We start from the raw sequence: 18,587 nt of genomic DNA, 5'->3' as shown, positions 1-18,587 counted from the left end.
TTTCTCTTAAATTTATTTTTCTTCTGCCTTTTTAAGTCCAGGCTCCCTTTTTCCCCCACTCTCTTCATCTCTCCTGTGTTACTGTCCCCAGGTTCAGTAACTATGAGGTCTCCTTCTGTCAGGTCCCCCCTTTGGTTTCTTCCTGCGTACCCACATTCCTTTCTGTAGCCTCATTATTTACTGGGGCAGAGACCTCCATGGCTTCCATTCCCCCACTGTACTTCCTATACAGTGTTTCTAGTGGGTCCTTAGGGCAAGGCCCCCTTTCATAGCCTTTCTTCTCACAAATTAGACAGGGGAGACAATCCTCAACAATTTCACCTACAACCTGTTCAGTCAGACTTCAACATAGCGTTTCCCAGCCTCCCGTCTTCCTGCCTCTACACTTGCATAACGTCCCAACCTGTTCAGTCAGACCAACACCACCTGCAACATAGCGTTTCCCAGCCTCCCGTCTTCCTGTCTCTACACTTGCATAACGTCCCAACCTGTTCAGTCAGACCAACACCACCTGCAACATAGCGTTTCCCAGCCTCCCGTCTTCCTGCCTCTACACTTGCATAACGTCCCAACCTGTTCAGTCAGACCAACACCACCTCCAACATAGCGTTTCCCAGCCTCCCGTCTTCCTGCCTCTACACTTGCATAACGTCCCAACCTGTTCAGTCAGACCAACACCACCTCCAACATAGCGTTTCCCAGCCTCCCGTCTTCCTGTCTCTACACTTGCATAACGTCCCAACCTGTTCAGTCAGACCAACACCACCTCCAACATAGCGTTTCCCAGCCTCCCGTCTTCCTGCCTCTACACTTGCATAACGTCCCAACCTGTTCAGTCAGACCACCAACACCACCTCCAACATAGCGTTTCCCAGCCTCCCGTCTTCCTGTCTCTACACTTGCATAACGTCCCAACCTGTTCAGTCAGACCAACACCACCTGCAACATAGCGTTTCCCAGCCTCCCGTCTTCCTGCCTCTACACTTGCATAATGTCACAACCTGTTCAGTCAGACCAACACCACCTCCAACATAGCGTTTCCCAGCCTCCCGTCTTCCTGCCTCTACACTTGCATAACGTCCCAACCTGTTCAGTCAGACCACCAACACCACCTCCAACATAGCGTTTCCCAGCCTCCCGTCTTCCTGCCTCTACACTTGCATAACGTCCCAACCTGTTCAGTCAGACCACCAACACCACCTCCAACATAGCGTTTCCCAGCCTCCCGTCTTCCTGCCTCTACACTTGCATAACGTCCCAACCTGTTCAGTCAGACCAACACCACCTCCAACATAGCGTTTCCCAGCCTCCCGTCTTCCTGCCTCTACACTTGCATAACGTCCCAACCTGTTCAGTCAGACCACCAACACCACCTCCAACATAGCGTTTCCCAGCCTCCCGTCTTCCTGCCTCTACACTTGCATAACGTCCCAACCTGTTCAGTCAGACCACCAACACCACCTCCAACATAGCGTTTCCCAGCCTCCCGTCTTCCTGCCTCTACACTTGCATAACGTCACAACCTGTTCAGTCAGACCAACACCACCTGCAACATAGCGTTTCCCAGCCTCCCGTCTTCCTGTCTCTACACTTGCATAACGTCCCAACCTGTTCAGTCAGACCAACACCACCTGCAACATAGCGTTTCCCAGCCTCCCGTCTTCCTGCCTCTACACTTGCATAACGTCCCAACCTGTTCAGTCAGACCAACACCACCTCCAACATAGCGTTTCCCAGCCTCCCGTCTTCCTGCCTCTACACTTGCATAACGTCCCAACCTGTTCAGTCAGACCAACACCACCTGCAACATAGCGTTTCCCAGCCTCCCGTCTTCCTGCCTCTACACTTGCATAACGTCACAACCTGTTCAGTCAGACCAACACCACCTGCAACATAGCGTTTCCCAGCCTCCCGTCTTCCTGCCTCTACACTTGCATAACGTCACAACCTGTTCAGTCAGACCACCACCAACACCACCTCCAACATAGCGTTTCCCAGCCTCCCGTCTTCCTGCCTCTACACTTGCATAACGTCCCAACCTGTTCAGTCAGACCAACACCACCTCCAACATAGCGTTTCCCAGCCTCCCGTCTTCCTGCCTCTACACTTGCATAACGTCAGGCTCCTCTGCTCCCCAACCCAGTCTCACCATGGTTTTCCACCACCAAATCTAGTTTTGGCAGTGCTACCTGCTTACATTCTTCCTCAGCGTGGCTCTGTCATGCCGTGCATAGTTTTGTCGGGCCCACCCTGGCTCCATCCACTTCTCCGTCTGCTGTACCAGGCTCCACAGTCTTCCCTTTAGGCCCCGACCTAGGGGAAGAGAAACAAACTCTAAGGGGCCGATGCAATAAATATACGCAGTCAGCGCCCGCTTTCTTAACTCACCCCAGGCGCCCCCAAGGGGGGGGCACCATGCAATATTTAAATTAGGGGGTCACGTTAGTAAGAAGGTGCTAGGGTTGCTTGCATGCCCCTAGTGGCTCCTTGCTAACGAGAACCCGATCAGCATCGGTGGTCCCACCGGTTAGGAAAGTCAACACCAAGTTTATTGGCGTCGGTTTTCCTAAACGTCGCACAGTCATCAGGAAACGATGCTTGTCATTCGAGCGTCTGTTTCCTGCATCCAACTGCCAGTGGGGGGGGGGGGTGTTTCTATTTTTTAACTTTTATTTAATTTTGTTTTTCCTCCTACTTAATATCGCAACAATATTAAATAGGAGGCAGTACAGAGAAGCAGTTTTTTCTGCTTTTCTGTACTGGTTTAAGGAGCGCTCAGCAATTAACGCCTGCTTTTGTTGTACATCAAAATGGTGCTGTCCACTGGGATGAATACGCTGAAGTTAATTAACTCTAGTGCGACCCCCCCAGAGGAAGCCATCATTTGTAGTTAAAGAGCCAAAGAAAGAATAAGAGCTGAAGTGTAGTTCCCAGGCCTGGGCTCTGAGGCCTTGTCCTAACCCTTGGCAGAGGCCCAGGCATCAGGTCCCGACCTCCGGGTCGGGTCATGGTGTTGAGCTTGGGTCCGGGCTGAGGCCCTGGCGCCAGGACACGGCCTCTGGGACTGGTTGCATCATTGAGCCTGAGCTCAGGCTCCAGCCTCGGCCAAGGCCCAGGGGTCAGGACCTGGCTTCTGGGTTGGGTCGTGGCATCGGGTCTGGGCTTGGACTCTGGCCTAGGTCAAGGCTCAGGCAGTGGGTCCCTGCCTCTGGGTCAGATCTCGACATCAGGCCTGGGTCCAGGTTGAGGCCCTAGTATCAGGACCTAGTCTCTGGTCAATTCGCAGCATTGGGCCTGGGTCTGGGCCAAGATCCTGGTGTCAAGACCCGGCCTCCAGGGCCAGGCTGTGGCGTCAGGCCTGGGTCCAGGTTTCGGCCTAGGCCAAAGCCTCAGCCTACGCAAGTCCTAGGCTTTTACCTACTCCTTGCCGGTGGGATCCCCACTAGGACCTGGTAAGTGGGGGCTGAGGGGGATCATGGCCCTGGAACTTTTTCAGGAGGCTGGGAGGGAGGCTTTCATTTCATTTTTTGCCTGTTTTTATGTTTTGTTTTTCTTTTTCAATTGCTTGATTCATTTTTTTTCACACAAATGAAACAAATCAAGCAATTCACGAACCGAAATCTGTGGAGAAAAATCCTCCCGAAAATGAACAGAATAATGAAAACAAATTTATTTTCTCCTCTTCATCCCTAGTTAGGTAACCTTACTAACAATAAGGCATAGTAATGCCTTTCAGGGCTGCACCTGCCCTTATTTGACACCAGGAAATCACCTGCCCCAGCTATGCTTACCAGAGCGAAGGAAACATAGGTGTCTTGATCTCTGCACAGCTTACACCATCAGGATTGCTCTTGCTGCTTTCTATGCCTCTAACTGGCTCTCCCTGGTCAAATCTGGTCTGGTCTTTGTTACTTCCTGATCCTGTAGGGTATTCACTGGCTCCATGCCATGTTCCAAGCCCTCTGGCTCCTCCCTGTGTACCCCCTGCCTCTAGGGACAGAAACGCACTTGCTGTTGGAAGGTGACGTTCTGTCCAGATGCATTCTTACTGCACAACTGATGCTCTCTTTCTTTTCTTCGGTGAAAAGGCAAAAGAAAAAGTTAAAAACTCCTGCTTCACCAGCACTAACTCACTTATACCTCTAGCTACACGAGTGGAGCTCCCCCCCCCCCCCCCCCCCCCCTGCTTGCAATGCTACATTTTAACCTACTTTTCCTCTCAGGACCCAGGTCGCTCTTTCCTGCATTAAAACAGACTTTCAGTGATCTGTGCACTCTTCTGCTCTGTGCTCTATTTACTTCACTGTGCTCCCTGAGCCTCACCCTTTAAACTCTTCAGTGCTCTTCTGCCCTACTGTGCTCTGTTTAGAGCCACAGGTGTTCTCTACCCAATTTTCTGTGTTCAAACAGAAACATTTTGCAACTCCTTTACTTCGTGTGCTCCTTGAGCCATAACCTTGTAAAATTGTTCTCAGTGCTGTTTGCAAAAGCTTAGCAGCACTGCCTCTGGCTCAAACTGCTTCGTTGAGCAGGATTCATGCAACAAACTTTGGAAATTTGAGTTTCTCTTTGTGCTTAGCTTAGAGAGAAATCCCACTCCTGATACTATATGTGGGATGATTGAGCAATTTTCTTAGGCTGAAGGCAGAAATCACACTGACTCCAGTCTTTTCTTAACAGATTCTAAGTTTATTTACACTTCTCAACATACAATCAATAGAAGACTGCTTTATTCAGTCACAGCTTTATTCAGGACAGAAATCTATTTTAGGAGCTGCCTTCTCCTAGAGTCACAGGGCCTCTTGATCCAAGCTGGGCTTTGCCTATTAACCTCCCCTGCTGAGACCCGCCCGCAGTTCTCTTCCTGCCTAGCAAGGTCCCAGCCACAGAGATATTTCCCTTTGTGGGATTTAAAGTGGCACCTAGGCTTTTGCCCTACATGTTAAGAAGGGTACTAAGGCCACTCCTTCACACCCCTCTACAATGATCCCAGCCTGGTTTTCTCTCCCTGTTTTGGTTGCACTGGGGTGTTTTGTTTCCAGAATAAAAAATGTGAAAAAAAACCCCCAAATGAAACAGATTTCTCCTACCACTGACTTACTGCTTCATGCCCAGCTGCCATATCCCTAATTCCACCATAGAGAACTTGCTGACTCATGCCCAGCTGCCATATCCCTAATACCACCATAAAGAACTTTCCTTCAAAAAAGACCTAAAATCCTGGCTACTCAGCCAATCTTTTAAAGTCTGCACTCAATGAACTTATAGTATATTAACATAGCCTGCTATCTTTCAATATCTCCTTCAATCAATCTCCCTGTTTCATGACGCAGATGTCCTCTGTTTTCAATGTTCCCAGATATCTCTGTTCACCTACTCAGGGTTTCCACCCTGTGTTATCCTGTTATACTCATTCTCCTTGTTATGTCTTTGCTCATTATTGTTAATTTTTGATATTCTTAAATTTCAAACATCGTTCAATGTAACACGTTGTTCTGTATGTAAACCGGAGTGAAGGCAACTCTGCTATACCTCGGTATATAAAAAATGCTAAATAAATAAATATCCCAAATACCCCCATAGAGAACTTGCTGACTCATGCCCAGCTGCCATATCCCTAATACCACCATAGAGAACTTGCTGACTCATGCCCAGCTGCCATATCCCTAATACCACCATAGAGAACTTGCTGACTCATGCCCAGCTGCCATATCCCTAATACCACCATAGAGAACTTGCTGACTCATGCCCAGCTGCCATATCCCTAATACCACCATAGAGAACTTGCTGACTCATGCCCAGCTGCCATATCCCTAACACCACCATAGAGAACTTGCTGACTCATGCCCAGCTGCCATATCCCTAATACCACCATAGAGAACTTGCTGACTCATGCCCAGCTGCCATATCCCTAATACCACCATAGAGAACTTGCTGACTCATGCCCAGCTACCATATCCCTAATACCACCATAGAGAACTTGCTGACTCATGCCCAGCTGCCATATCCCTAATACCACCATAGAGAACTTGCTGACTCATGTCCAGCTGCCATACTGCAGAGGTTCCAGTCCTTATTAGTTCCACCTTGGGCCTTGAGGTCTGGTGGAAAGTCCGTTCTTTATTTCTTAGTCTGCCCTCAGGCCAGATGGTGCAAGTGCTTTCACTATAGGGCTCCCCATGCTCCTCTTTTCTAACTGTCATTGCAGGAATGCTACTTAATTTCTTGCAAAGAAAAGCAAAAGCTTTTTTCTTCAATAAGCTTTTTCTTCTGGTTCTACCTGATGGATGTCCTGCTTCTAAGATTAGTCCCCCTGGTGTGGGATTAGAATGTCTTTATGACTTAGTTTTTCACTGTCTCTTGTCTGCTTTTATTGCTTGCTTTTGATTTTATTTTGTATTAATTTATCATATTAATGTTTTATAATGCTATTGTATTATTGTAAGATTAATTCTGATTTGATTGTAATCCGCCTTGAAACCATCTTTGGAAAAAGGCAGAATATCAAATATTTGTAGATACATTAACACAATATTTATTTATTTATATGTTATTTTTATTGTATTATACTATTTTTGTTTTTATTGTATTTTGCTGAGAACAAAGTTTTCAAATCATAGAAATACTTCAATCCCCAATACTGCTTGTTATTGTGGTCCTAAAAGAATGTTTTGAATTGTATGTGCTTTTTTTTCTCAGAATTTGCATCTGAAAATGACCACAGAGACTTTGCTGGTGAGCTGGAGGTGTTGTGCAAACTGGGACATCACCCCAACATCATCAACCTGCTGGGAGCCTGCGAGAACAAAGGTGAGATGCCAGACGAGGGATTGATTTCTTTAATGAGGTGGGGGATCAGAAAGATGCAGTAGGTTTGGCACTGTTAAGCAGGTGGGACAGTCTGGGGATAGGTCGGACAGTGGTAAGTTGGGTGAAGAACAGCTTGAATGGTGTCTGCTAATCACAGCATGATGAGTGGGGGTCCCCCAGAGCTTGGAACTGGGACCACTTCTTGTTATTAGTGACATAGCAAAGGGAGTTGAGCTTACAAACAATACCAAAATGTGCAAGACAGGAGTCATGCTGGAACAGGTGGAAAAACGTGGGGAATAGTCAAGGATTTGGAAAGTGTAAAATCCATTAATCAGGTTTCAGTTAGCAGGACATGAAGATGTCAAACAAGAAAGGGATATGGGAGTAATCAGCTCAGTATAACAGAGCAAGCAGGAAAGCCATCGGAAAAGGGACGGATACATTGCCCTTGATAAGTCATGTTCCTTCAGAAGGACATGGCGTGAAGAGAGCAGCTTAGGAAAAGATCACTAAAATGCTGAAGAGCTGCAGCACACAAAGCCTACAAAGAAAGACTTAAGATACTTAAGGCAATTTTCAAAAGCCATTTACCCAGGTAAAAACACTGACAGCTCCTTACCCTGTACAGGCAGGGATAAACCGCAGGCAGATATTAACCTGTGAGGAAAGCACGTGAGCACAGTTCTGCTTTCTCAGAAATCCGCAGAATCGTGTCTCTCTTCGCTGATGATATCCTATTTACTTTAACATCTCCAGAGGAGTTGTGAATATCTTACAAGGGGGAAAGCCGACAGTCACTCAGCAGTGCATGGTTCAGAGAAATGTATCCTTTAAGGATACTAATGAAACAGGAGAGTTAGGGCATCCCAACAGAGAGGTTCCAATAAAAGCAAACATAGTCCATGTGCCTATATGTAAAAAAATCACCTGAGCTAATGATTTCCAAATTATCCCTAACAACTGAAAAGCAGGTTATTATTACAAACAAAAAACACACTTTGAAATGTCTGTATGCCAATGCCAGAAGTCTAAGTAGTAAGATGGGAGAGTTAGAGTGTGTAGCAGCAAATGATGAGATTGACATAATTGGCATCACAGAGACCTGGTGGAAGGAGGATAACCAATGGGGCAGTGCTATATCAGGGTACAAATTATATCGCAATGATAGGGAGGATCAACTTGGTGGGGGTGTGGCACTTTATGTCCGGGAGGGTATAGAGTCCAACAGGATAAAGATCATACAAGAGACTAAATGCTTAGTAGAATCTATATGGGTAGAAATCCCATGTGTGCTGGGTAAGAGTATAGTGATAGGAGTATACTACCGTCCACCTGGACAAAATGGTCAGATAGATGACCGAGAGGTTAAAGGGGCTCTTAGGGAAGATAAGGCCATTGCAGAAAGACTAAATGAATTCTTTGCTTCCGTGTTTACTAATGAGGAGGTTGGGGAGATACCAGTTCCGGAGATGGTTTTCAGGGGTGTGAACCTGGAAGATGTAGGAGGCCAGATTGTCAAACTAAAGAATAGCAAATCACCTGGACCAGATGGTATGCATCCTAGGGTACTGAAGGAATTCAAAAATGAAATTTCTGATCTATTAGTTAAAATTTGTAAACTATCATTAAAATCATCCATTGTACCTGATAACTGGAGGGTGGCCAATGTAACCCCAACATTTAAAAAAGGCTTCAGGGGCGATCCGGGTAACTATAGATCAGTGAGCCTGACTTCAGTGCCGGGAAAAATAGTGGAAACTATTCTCAAGATCAAAATCGTAGAGCATATAGAAAGACATGGTTTAATGGAACAAAGTCAGCATGGCTTTACCCAAGGCAAGTCTTGCCTCACAAATCTGCTTCACTTTTTTGAAGGGGTTAATAAACATGTGGATAAAGGTGAACCGGTAGATGTAGTGTATTTGGATTTTCAGAAGGCTTTTGACAAAATCCCTCATGAGAGGCTTCTACGAAAACTAAAAAGTCATGGGATAGGAAGCGATGTCCTTTCGTGGATTACAAACTGGTTAAAAGACAGGAAACAGAGAGCAGGATTAAATGGACAATGGTAAACAAGCAAGCCTATCAAATAGAGAAGGGGAAACAGTGAAGCAGGCGAAGTGAGAGGTACGAACAAATAATGTATGTAGCTGTATTTCTATCTCTGTTTTTACTTTACCTTCTCGTCCATCACCAGAAGGTAAATTTGACACTTATAAAGTTAGAATTATTTTTAAACTGGTAAATCCTGGACAGGATTGTATCACAAACCAATTATATCATTTAGAAATCTATGTACCAAACCATTATGGCACTTGTGTAAATTAATATATTTCAGCATCCTTATTTTATGTGCCCTATTGTAAACCGTTGTGACGGATCCTTCTTAACAACGTTATAGAAAAGATTTAAATAAAAAATAAATAAACAGTGGAGTGCCTCAGAGATCTGTACTTGGACCGGTGCTTTTCAATATATTTATAAATGAACTGGAAAGGAATACGATGAGTGAGGTTATCAAATTTGCGGATTATACAAAATTATTCAGAGTAGTTAAATCACAAGCAGATTGTGATACATTACAGGAGGACCTTGCAAGACTGGAAGATTGGGCATCCAAATGGCAGATGAAATTTAATGTGGACAAGTGCAAGGTGTTGCACATAGGGAAAAATAACCCTTGCTGTAGTTACACGATGTTAGGTTCCATATTAGGAGCTACCACCCAAGAAAGAGATCTAGGCGTCATAGTGGATAATACTTTAAAATCGTCGGCTCAGTGTGCTGCGGCAGTCAAAAAAGCAAACAATGTTAGGAATTATTAGGAAGGGAATGGTTAATAAAACGGAAAATGTCATAATGCCTCTATATCGCTCCATGGTGAGATCGCACCTTGAATACTGTGTACAATTCTGGTCGCCACATCTCAAAAAAGGTATAGTTGTGATGGAGAAGTTGCAGAGAAGGGCAACCAAAATGATAAAGGGGATGGAACAGCTCCCCTATGAGGAAAGGCTGAAGAGGTTAGGGTTGTTCAGCTTGGAGAAGAGACGGCTGAGGGGGGATATGATAGAGGTCTTTAAGATCATGAGAGGTCTTGAACGAGTAGATGTGACTCGGTTATTTACACTTTCGAATAATAGAAGGACTAGGGGGCACTCCATGAAGTTAGCAAGTAGCACATTTAAGACTAATTGGAGAAAATTCTTTTTCACTCAACGCACAATAAAGCTCTGGAATTTGTTGCCAGAGGATGTGGTTAGTGCAGTTAGTGTAGCTGGGTTCAAAAAAGGTTTGGATAAGTTCTTGGAGGAGAAGTCCATTAACGGCTGTTAATCAAGTTTACTTAGGGAATAGCCACTGCTATTAATTGCATCAGTAGCATGGGATCTTCTTAGTGTTTGGGTAATTGCCAGGTTCTTGTGGCCTGGTTTAGCCTCTGTTGGAAACAGGATGCTGGACTTGATGACCTTTGGTCTGACCCAGCATGGCAATTTCTTATGTTCTTAGTTTAGTGCAGCATCCAGATTCAAATTAAATCTAGAGAAATCCAAGTTGTTGAATATTTCGACATCTACCGAGGTTTCCTCTCGGTTAAGGTGCAGCTTCCCCTTCAAATGGGCTACTCGGAAGATCAGATATTTAGAGGTATACATCAGCAATACACTAGAGGATTTATATATATTCAGTTACAAACCCCTTCTCAAAAAAAGTTTTTATGAGTTGGATTCCTGGGTTGGGCTTTCCGTGTCGTGGTTTGGTGGAATTGCTTCTATAAAAATGAACGTGCTACTTCGTATCTGCTATCTATTTCCTTCATTACCGATCTACTTATTATCAGACATGTTAAAACAGTGGCAGCAGAGATTCTTTGCAGACCCCCCAGAATAGCCAGATAAGGGAGCGTTTTTTTGTCTTTTTTTTTTGCATTTCACATATGGGAACAACCAGAGTCTGCCTTCTTTTCCCAGTGGCTATTTCCCAAGTTACCACACCTGATCTAGCAGTTGAATACACGTTTTCATGCTATGCTGGACATTTGAGTAGATAATGTAGACTGTGATTAGTGTTAGTGTAGTAAGTCCTTCCTGCAAGGCTGTGATGAAGGAGCTCAGGAGTGAGGAAAGCCTATAGAGGAAGACAGGAGCTACCTCTGGGATTTGTTCTCTCTGTTAATAATACTTTTTCCATTACTTCCACAGGTTACCTATACATTGCTATAGAATATGCCCCCTATGGGAATCTTCTGGACTTCCTACGCAAAAGCAGAGTCCTGGAGACAGATCCAGCCTTTGCAAAAGAGCATGGGACAGCATCCACACTCACTTCTCAGCAGCTGCTGCAGTTTGCCTCTGATGTGGCAAAGGGGATGCAGTACTTGAGTGAGAAGCAGGTAACAATACATCTTTCTCTTTCTCACTCTGAGTGGCGATGAGGTGCAGCAGAAGACCTGCTAGAAGGACACCTTCAGTGCTTGGCTCTGGTAGAGCAGACATGGGTAACCCATTGGTGCTAAAGTGTGGGGCAGGAAACACCAGAGGCCTCTTGCTAGTAATGATGTCTGATAAAGACCATCCAATCTGCCCAGAAATTTGCTTATGGTAATAACTGCCTCTCCGTACAGGATAGCCCCATGCATTCTTTTCCCCATTTCCAACCTCAAGCATTTAGGGATCTTCTGTGTTTGTCCTGTGCCCTTTTGAATTCATTTACTATTCTCATCTTCACCACCTCTTCTTGGGGAGCTTCCAGGCATCCACCACCCTCTCCATGAAGAAATGCTTCCTAATATTGGTTCTGAGTCATCCCTCATGGAGTTTCATTTCGTGACCCCTAGTTCTATAGTTTCCTTTCCATCAGAAAAGGTTTGACGATTGTGCATCAGTAAAACCTTTCAGGTATCTGAAGGTCTATATCATATTCAGATCCTTCAACCTCTCCTCATAAGTCTTCCAATGGAGACCCCACACCATTTTGGTTGCCCTTTTCTGGACCACCTCCATCCTGTCTCTATCCCTTTTGAGATAGGAGCTCCAGAAATGAATACAGTACTGCAGGTGAGGCCTCACAAGGACCCGTACAAGGGTATTATCACCCCCTTTTTATTACTGGTTGTTTCTCTCTCTCCATGCATCCAAGCATCCTTCTGGCTTTAGCTATTGCCATGTCACATTGCCAGACACTTACTTACCCCAGGGTCCTTCTCCTGTTCCGTGCATATTAGCCTTTCACCCCCATTGTATACAGCTCTTTTGGATTAATGTACCCCAGGTGCATGACTCGGCACTTGTTGTCATTGGAGATCTGAAAGGGAGGGGGAGATCTTTAGCTGTAGGGTTTGGTGGTACTAGAGACACAGCGGGAAGGATGGAGAGGCTCAGCAGAGGAGATATGGAATTCCCCTTCGATGCTAGGGCCCTGCCTTTCTAGGGTCTGGTAGAAGTGCATGGGGTGCAGAAGAGGAAATGGTGAGAATTACCATTTGCTAAGGAGAGAGTATTCCAGGTCCTAGGACAGCTGAAAGTAGACCAGGCTAATGGACCAGCAGTTCCAGGAGACTGGAGAAGAACAGCTGTAGTGCTGGGAACAAGGCAGAAGCAGAGAGCTAGCGAAGGGTATAGTAGTCCAGGACCTTGATACCAGAGGGTTACAGGATCCTAGGCAACACAGTTTCACAAGGGGAAAATCTTGATTGAATTCTTGCACGAGGTGATTGGAATAATAGATCGGAGGAGCAGAATTTGTTGTATTTGAATTTCACTGAGGCTTTTGACGTTGTTCTGCATGGGATTGGTGAGCAAGATGACCAGATTGTAAATTCCAAGAAAAATTATAAACTGGGTGACAGGACTCAGAGTGTGGTGGTCATTGTAGGACATCCTGGAGATGGGAAAGTGACCAGTGAGGTTTACAAGGATCAGTGCAAGGTCTATGCTCATCAATATATGCATAAGTCAGCTTGCTGAAGGGAAATTCTGCCTCTTTGCAGATATAAAAATCTGGGCGGGGCAAGGAGAGCAGATAAATAAGAGGATTTAAAAAAAAAACTTGGAAAAATGGTCAAAAGTATGGTAACCAGTAAAATGAAAATGCATTCATTTAGGATGCAGAAATCCAAGGATCAAACATAATTCGGGGGGAAAGAAGCGGCAGGAATGAATGACTTGCATAGCTGCAGGTGGCAGTCAGTGTGATGATGAAGCTGAGAAGTTTATAGTACCCTTGGTTACATAATGAGAGGGAAGCAATGTTACCGCTGTTGCGATCCTGCCCGCGAGGAGCGTGGGCAGGCTCTTACCTTCTCACAGCCAGTCGGGCTGCTGACGCTGCTGCTTCTCTTTCTCCCTGAATCAGCTGGGGCTGTCCCCGCAGCTGTTGCCATGCGGCCGGCTCCTCTGCTCCTGTTTCTGCCTTCCCCCGACATGCTGCTGCGATCCCGGGACCTTTCAGCCAGCAGGGAGGCCGTCCTTGCCGGTGCCTACTTCAGCCCGGGTCCTTGCCTGGCAGGGAAGCCGTCCCTGCCGGTGCCTGCAGCCTGCTATAGCTCTCTACTCTGCCTGCAGTCTTACCTCTCCTCCTGGGGCTGTCTTCACGGCATGGAGCCGTTCCTGCAGTCAGCCCTTCTCCTGCTTCAGTCCTTGCAGCTCTCTGTTCTCCCTGCCGGTGCCTGCAGCCAGCCTTACCTCTCTCTGCTTCTTCCTGCTTCAGTCCTTGCGGCTGGGAGCTGCTCCAGTCCAGGGCTGCTCCGCGGCTTCCTTGGGCCCTCCACGTGGCTGAGGACGCCACCAGCTTCCAGCTCTTCTCTCCAGCCTCCTAGGGCGCAAGCGCACGCCTCTCTGCTCCTCTTCAAGGGCCAGCCAGGTGTGGCCCCCTGCTGACCCCTCCCTGGGCGTTGTCCACCTCACCATTCAGTCTGTCTTTGCCTTCGCAAGGAGTTGGTCACTCCTGAGATCCTTCGCTCCAGGAAGTCGTCCATGTTCCAGCACTTCTGCAAGGTCCTGTGTTTCATGTTCTCTGTCGGAGCTCCTCGTCCAGTCCTGATGTCAGCCTGCCGTTCCAGTCCCAAGGTCTGTCTCTTGATCCAGTACCTGTGTTCCAGTCCTGATGTTACCTGCTGTTCCAGTTCCATGTTGCAGCCCTGAGGTGTGACTCCTATTCCAGTATCTGTGTTCCAGTCCTGATGTTACCTGCTGTTCCAGATGTCCTTGTTCCAGCCCTGAGGTCTGTCTTAATCCTTGTTCCTGATCCTGATGCTTTTACCTGCCTTGAGCTGCCAGGAGTGCAGCAAACCTGCTTCCTCTTTCCTGTGCTCTCCCACGCAGGGGAGCCCTTCAGTGCTAGGGTTCAGAAGAAGAGCCATGGGGGAGGGATTGGTGGTAAGGTGTCCTTTGTAGGTGACTGTTGTGCTCTTGATGGCTAACATAGAAACATAGAAATGACGGCAGAAGAAGACCAAATGGCCCATCTAGTCTGCCCAGCAAGCTTCACACATATTTTCTCTCATACTTATCTGTTTCTCTTAGCTCTTGGTTCTATTTCCCTTCCACCCCCACCTTTAATGTAGAGAGCAGTGATGGAGCTGCATCCAAGTGAAATATCTAGCTTGATTCGTTAGGGGTAGTAGCCGCCGCAATAAGCAAGCTGCACCCATGCTTATTTGTTTTACCCAGACTATGTTATTAGCCCTTATTGGTTGTTTTTCTTCTCCCCTGCCGTTGAAGCAGGGAGCTATGCTGGATATGTGTGACGTATAAGTCTTCTCCCATGCCTTTGAAGCAGAGAGCCATGCTGGATGTGCATCGAAAGTGAAGTATCAGGCACATTTGGTTTGGGGTAGTAACCGCCGTAACAAACCAGCTACTCCCCGCTTTGTGAGTGCGAACCCTCTTTTCTTCTCCCCTGCCGTTGGAGCAGAGAGCTCTGCTGGATGTGTGAAGTATCAGTTTTTCTTCTCCCCTGCCGTTGAATCAGAGAACTTTGCTGTATATGCATTGAAAGTGAAGTATCAGGCTTATTTGATTTGGGGTAGTAACCGCCGTAACAAGCCAGCTACTCCCCTCTCTGTGAGTGTGAATCCTTTTTTCCACATTTCCTCTTGCTGTTGAAGCTTAGAGCGATGTTGGAGTCACCGTAAGCCTGTGTATGTTTATTTAATAAGGGTATTGACTCCAGGCAGTAGCCATCATTCTGGCGAGTCACCCACTCTTCATTGGCAGCCTCTTGACTTTATGGATCCACAGTGTTTATCCCACGCCCCTTTGAAGTCCTTCACAGTTCTGGTCTTCACCACATCCTCCGGAAGGGCATTCCAGGCATCCACCACCCTCTCCGTGAAGAAATACTTCCTGACATTGGTTCTGAATCTTCCTCCCTGGAGCTTCAAATCGTGACCCCTGGTTCTGCTGATTTTTTTTCCTTCGGAAAAGGTTTGTCGTTGTCTTTTGATCATTAACACCTTTCAAGTATCTGAAAGTCTGTATCATATCACCTCTGCTCCTCCTTTCCTCCAGGGTGTACATATTTAGATTCTTCAATCTCTCCTCGTACGTCATCCGATGAAGATCCTCCACCTTCCTGGTCGCCCTTCTCTGTACCGCCTCCATCTTGTCTTTGTCTTTTTGAAGGTACGGTCTCCAGAACTGAACACAGTACTCCAGGTGAGGCCTCACCAAGGACCTGTACAAGGGAATAATCACTTCCCTTTTCTTACTCGATATTCCTCTCTCTATGCAGCCCAGCATTCTTCTGGCTTTAGCTATCGCCTTGTCGCATTGTTTCGCCGACTTCAGATCATTAGACACCATCACCCCAAGGTCCCTCTCCTGCTCCGTGCACATCAGCCTTTCCCCCCCCATCGAATACAGTTCATTCGGATTTCCACTCCCCATATGCATGACTTTGCACTTCTTGGCATTGAATCTCAGCTGCCATATCTTCGACCACTCTTCCAGTTTCCTTAGATCCCGTCTCATTCTCTCCACTCCTTCCGGCGTGTCCACTCTGTTGCAGATCTTAGTGTCATCCGCAAAAAGACAAACCTTACCTTCTATCCCGTCCGCAATGTCGCTCACAAAGATATTGAACAGGACCGGTCCCAACACCGATCCTTGCGGTACACCACTTAAAACCGCTCTCTCTTCAGAGAAGGTTCCATTTACCATCACATGTTGTCTTCTGTCCGTCAACCAATTTGCAATCCAGGTCACCACCTCGGCACTCACTCCCAAGCTTCTCGTTTTATTCACCAGTCTCCTGTGCGGAACCGTATCAAAAGCTTTGCTGAAATCCAAGTATATGATATCGAGTGCTCTTCCTCTATCCAATTCCTTGGTTACCCAGTCAAAAAAGTCAATCAGATTTGTCTGACAGGATCTTCCTCTGGTGAATCCATGCTGCCTCTGGTCCATCAATTCTCCGGACTGTAGATAGTTCACTATTCTCTCTTTCAACAGTGACTCCATTACTTTTCCCACCACTGAAGTGAGGCTAACTGGTCTGTAGTTACCAGCCTCCTCTCTGTTCCCACTCTTGTGAAGAGGGACCACCACCGCTCTTCTCCAATCACTCGGCACCACTCCCGTTTCTAGGGATCTATTGAACAGGTCGCACAGCGGTCCCGCCAGCACATCTCTGAGCTCCCTCAGTATCCTTGGATGAATCCCATCAGGCCCCATGGCTTTGTCCACTTTCAGATTCTTTAGCTTTTCCCATACATTATCTACTGTAAATGGATTTTCCTCTGTTCCGCTTCCCTCCAGTTTCTTGTTGTGTAGAGATGGTCCTTCTCCAGGGTCTTCTTTAGTGAACACAGAGCTGAAGTATTCGTTTAATATTTCTGCCATTTCTTCGTCTCCCTCCACACATTGATCATTTCCACCTTTCAATTTCACTATACCACTTTGGACTTTTCTCTTTTCGCTGATGTATCTGAAAAATGTTTTGTCACCATATTTTATCTCCTTGGCAATCCTCTCTTCTGCTTGACTTTTTGCCAACTTGATTAATTTCTTAGTCTCCCTCAGTTGAATCAGATATTCTTCTTTGTGCTCCTCCCTTTGGGATCTTTTGTATTTCTTGTATGCAGTTCTTTTAGCTTTAATTTTGTCAGCCACCTCCTTTGAGAACCAGATAGGTTTCATTTTTCTTTTGCTTTTCTTTACATTTTATTTTATTTATTTAAAGAATTTATATACCGGGGTTCCTGTATAGTATACATATCACCCCGGTTTACAAGGAACCATAACTATCGCTAAGGAAACGATCATTTAGCGGTTTACATTGAACATTTAGCGGTTTACAATTGAACATAGTTAATTTGAGAAAACATAATGAAACATAAATAAACATAAATAAACATAAACATACATTTCTAACATATAGAGCAGTTGCCTTGGCGATTGCTCCTTTTAGATTGGTCCACTGTTGATCCACATCTCTCTCATTTTCCCATCCATTTAGTTCTTCCTCTAGGTACTTCCCCATTTCCTCAAAGTCTGTGTTTTTGAACTGTAAAACTCGGGTCTTTGTGGTTCTTTTCCCTATTCTTTTAGTGATATTAAACCATACCGTTTGATGATCACTGGTGCTGAGGTGGGCGCCCACCTTGACATCAGAGACGATTTCTCCATTATTGAGCACTAAGTCAAGAATACGGTAGTTCCTTCTCTCGTGGGTTTCAATACCATTTGTTTGAACAAAGATACTTGCATGGCATCCAGTATTGCTCTACTGTTTTTAGATTCTGCAGATGGGATTTTCCAGTCTACATCTGGCATATTAAAGTCACCAATGATCACCACTTCCCCTTTCTTACCTATCTTATGGATGTCTTCAACCAGATCTCTGTCCAGCTCTTCCTTTTGGTTTGGAGGCCTGTAAACCACTCCAATATAAATGGATGCTCCATCATCTGTTTTTAGGTCGACCCATAGTGCTTCTTCCTTGCCCCAACTACCTTGCAGCTCAGATGCTTGGATATTATTTCTGACATAAAGAGCCACACCTCCCCCTTTTCTATCCACTCTGTCCTTCCTTAACAAGTTATAGCCTGGTATTGCCGTGTCCCAATCATGAGATTCTGTGAACCATGTCTCTGCGATAGCAACGATGTCCAATTCTGCCTCTGTCATTAGGGCCTGCAGATCTGGGATTTTATTTCCCAAACTATGAGCATTTGTAGTCATAGCTTTCCAGGTACTCTCTTTACGGTTATTGCTTTTCCTGTACTCCTTATGAGACTTTAGTTGAGATTTGTTATTCACTTTACTCGTTCCTTTTGCAGTTGTGCCATTGATGACAGAGTTATCCATCTCAATGTTTTTCTCTAGAATTTCTTCAGTTAATATAGGGAGGGCTTTATGTTGTTGTTGCATATGATACTGTGTGTGTCTCCTTGTTACAGGTCTAATTCTACCAGAGCCCACTGTGATCCTGTTTTTTAATGATTTACTTGATGAACTGATTGAGTGGGAGGGTGTACTTGTTGGATTACTTGTTGGCTAAGCTTCGTCTTTTCTGCTGCGTGGGACTGTGGATGTGTTGCTTTCCATGGGTTGTCTATAACTGTGTTGTGTGGGTTTCAGGGTAACATCTACTTGCTTTCAGTTGCTTTGCTCCAAGCCTTTTGAATCTGCATCCTCAAGGGAATTTGAGAGAAGAATAAAGTCCTGGACATTTGAGCATTAATTCTACATTGTGGTTCCCATGCGATAGGGTTAGGAGTAGGGGCCATAGTCCTGGCTCGCCACTTCTAGGATGGATCATTTTATGAGGCA

General features: G+C 45.8%; 1 protein-coding gene across 3 annotated transcripts in view; it reads left to right on the top strand.

The window, feature by feature from the left end:
* The window catches only part of TIE1 (tyrosine kinase with immunoglobulin like and EGF like domains 1), a 150,168-nt gene that overhangs the window by 100,061 nt on the left and 31,520 nt on the right, over positions 1 to 18,587 (top strand). For all 3 annotated transcript variants that reach the window (XM_029618099.1, XM_029618098.1, XM_029618097.1), the window contains 2 exons: positions 6,700 to 6,810; positions 11,016 to 11,206. In XM_029618099.1, the coding sequence (XP_029473959.1) occupies positions 6,700 to 6,810; positions 11,016 to 11,206 (302 nt within the window). The remainder of the gene's footprint in view (positions 1 to 6,699; positions 6,811 to 11,015; positions 11,207 to 18,587) is intronic.

This window comes from Rhinatrema bivittatum, chromosome 10, assembly GCF_901001135.1.
Source record: "Rhinatrema bivittatum chromosome 10, aRhiBiv1.1, whole genome shotgun sequence".
NCBI lineage: Eukaryota > Metazoa > Chordata > Amphibia > Gymnophiona > Rhinatrematidae > Rhinatrema > Rhinatrema bivittatum.
Note: the sequence above shows the minus strand (reverse complement) of the source record. Positions and strands in the feature narration are given on the sequence as shown.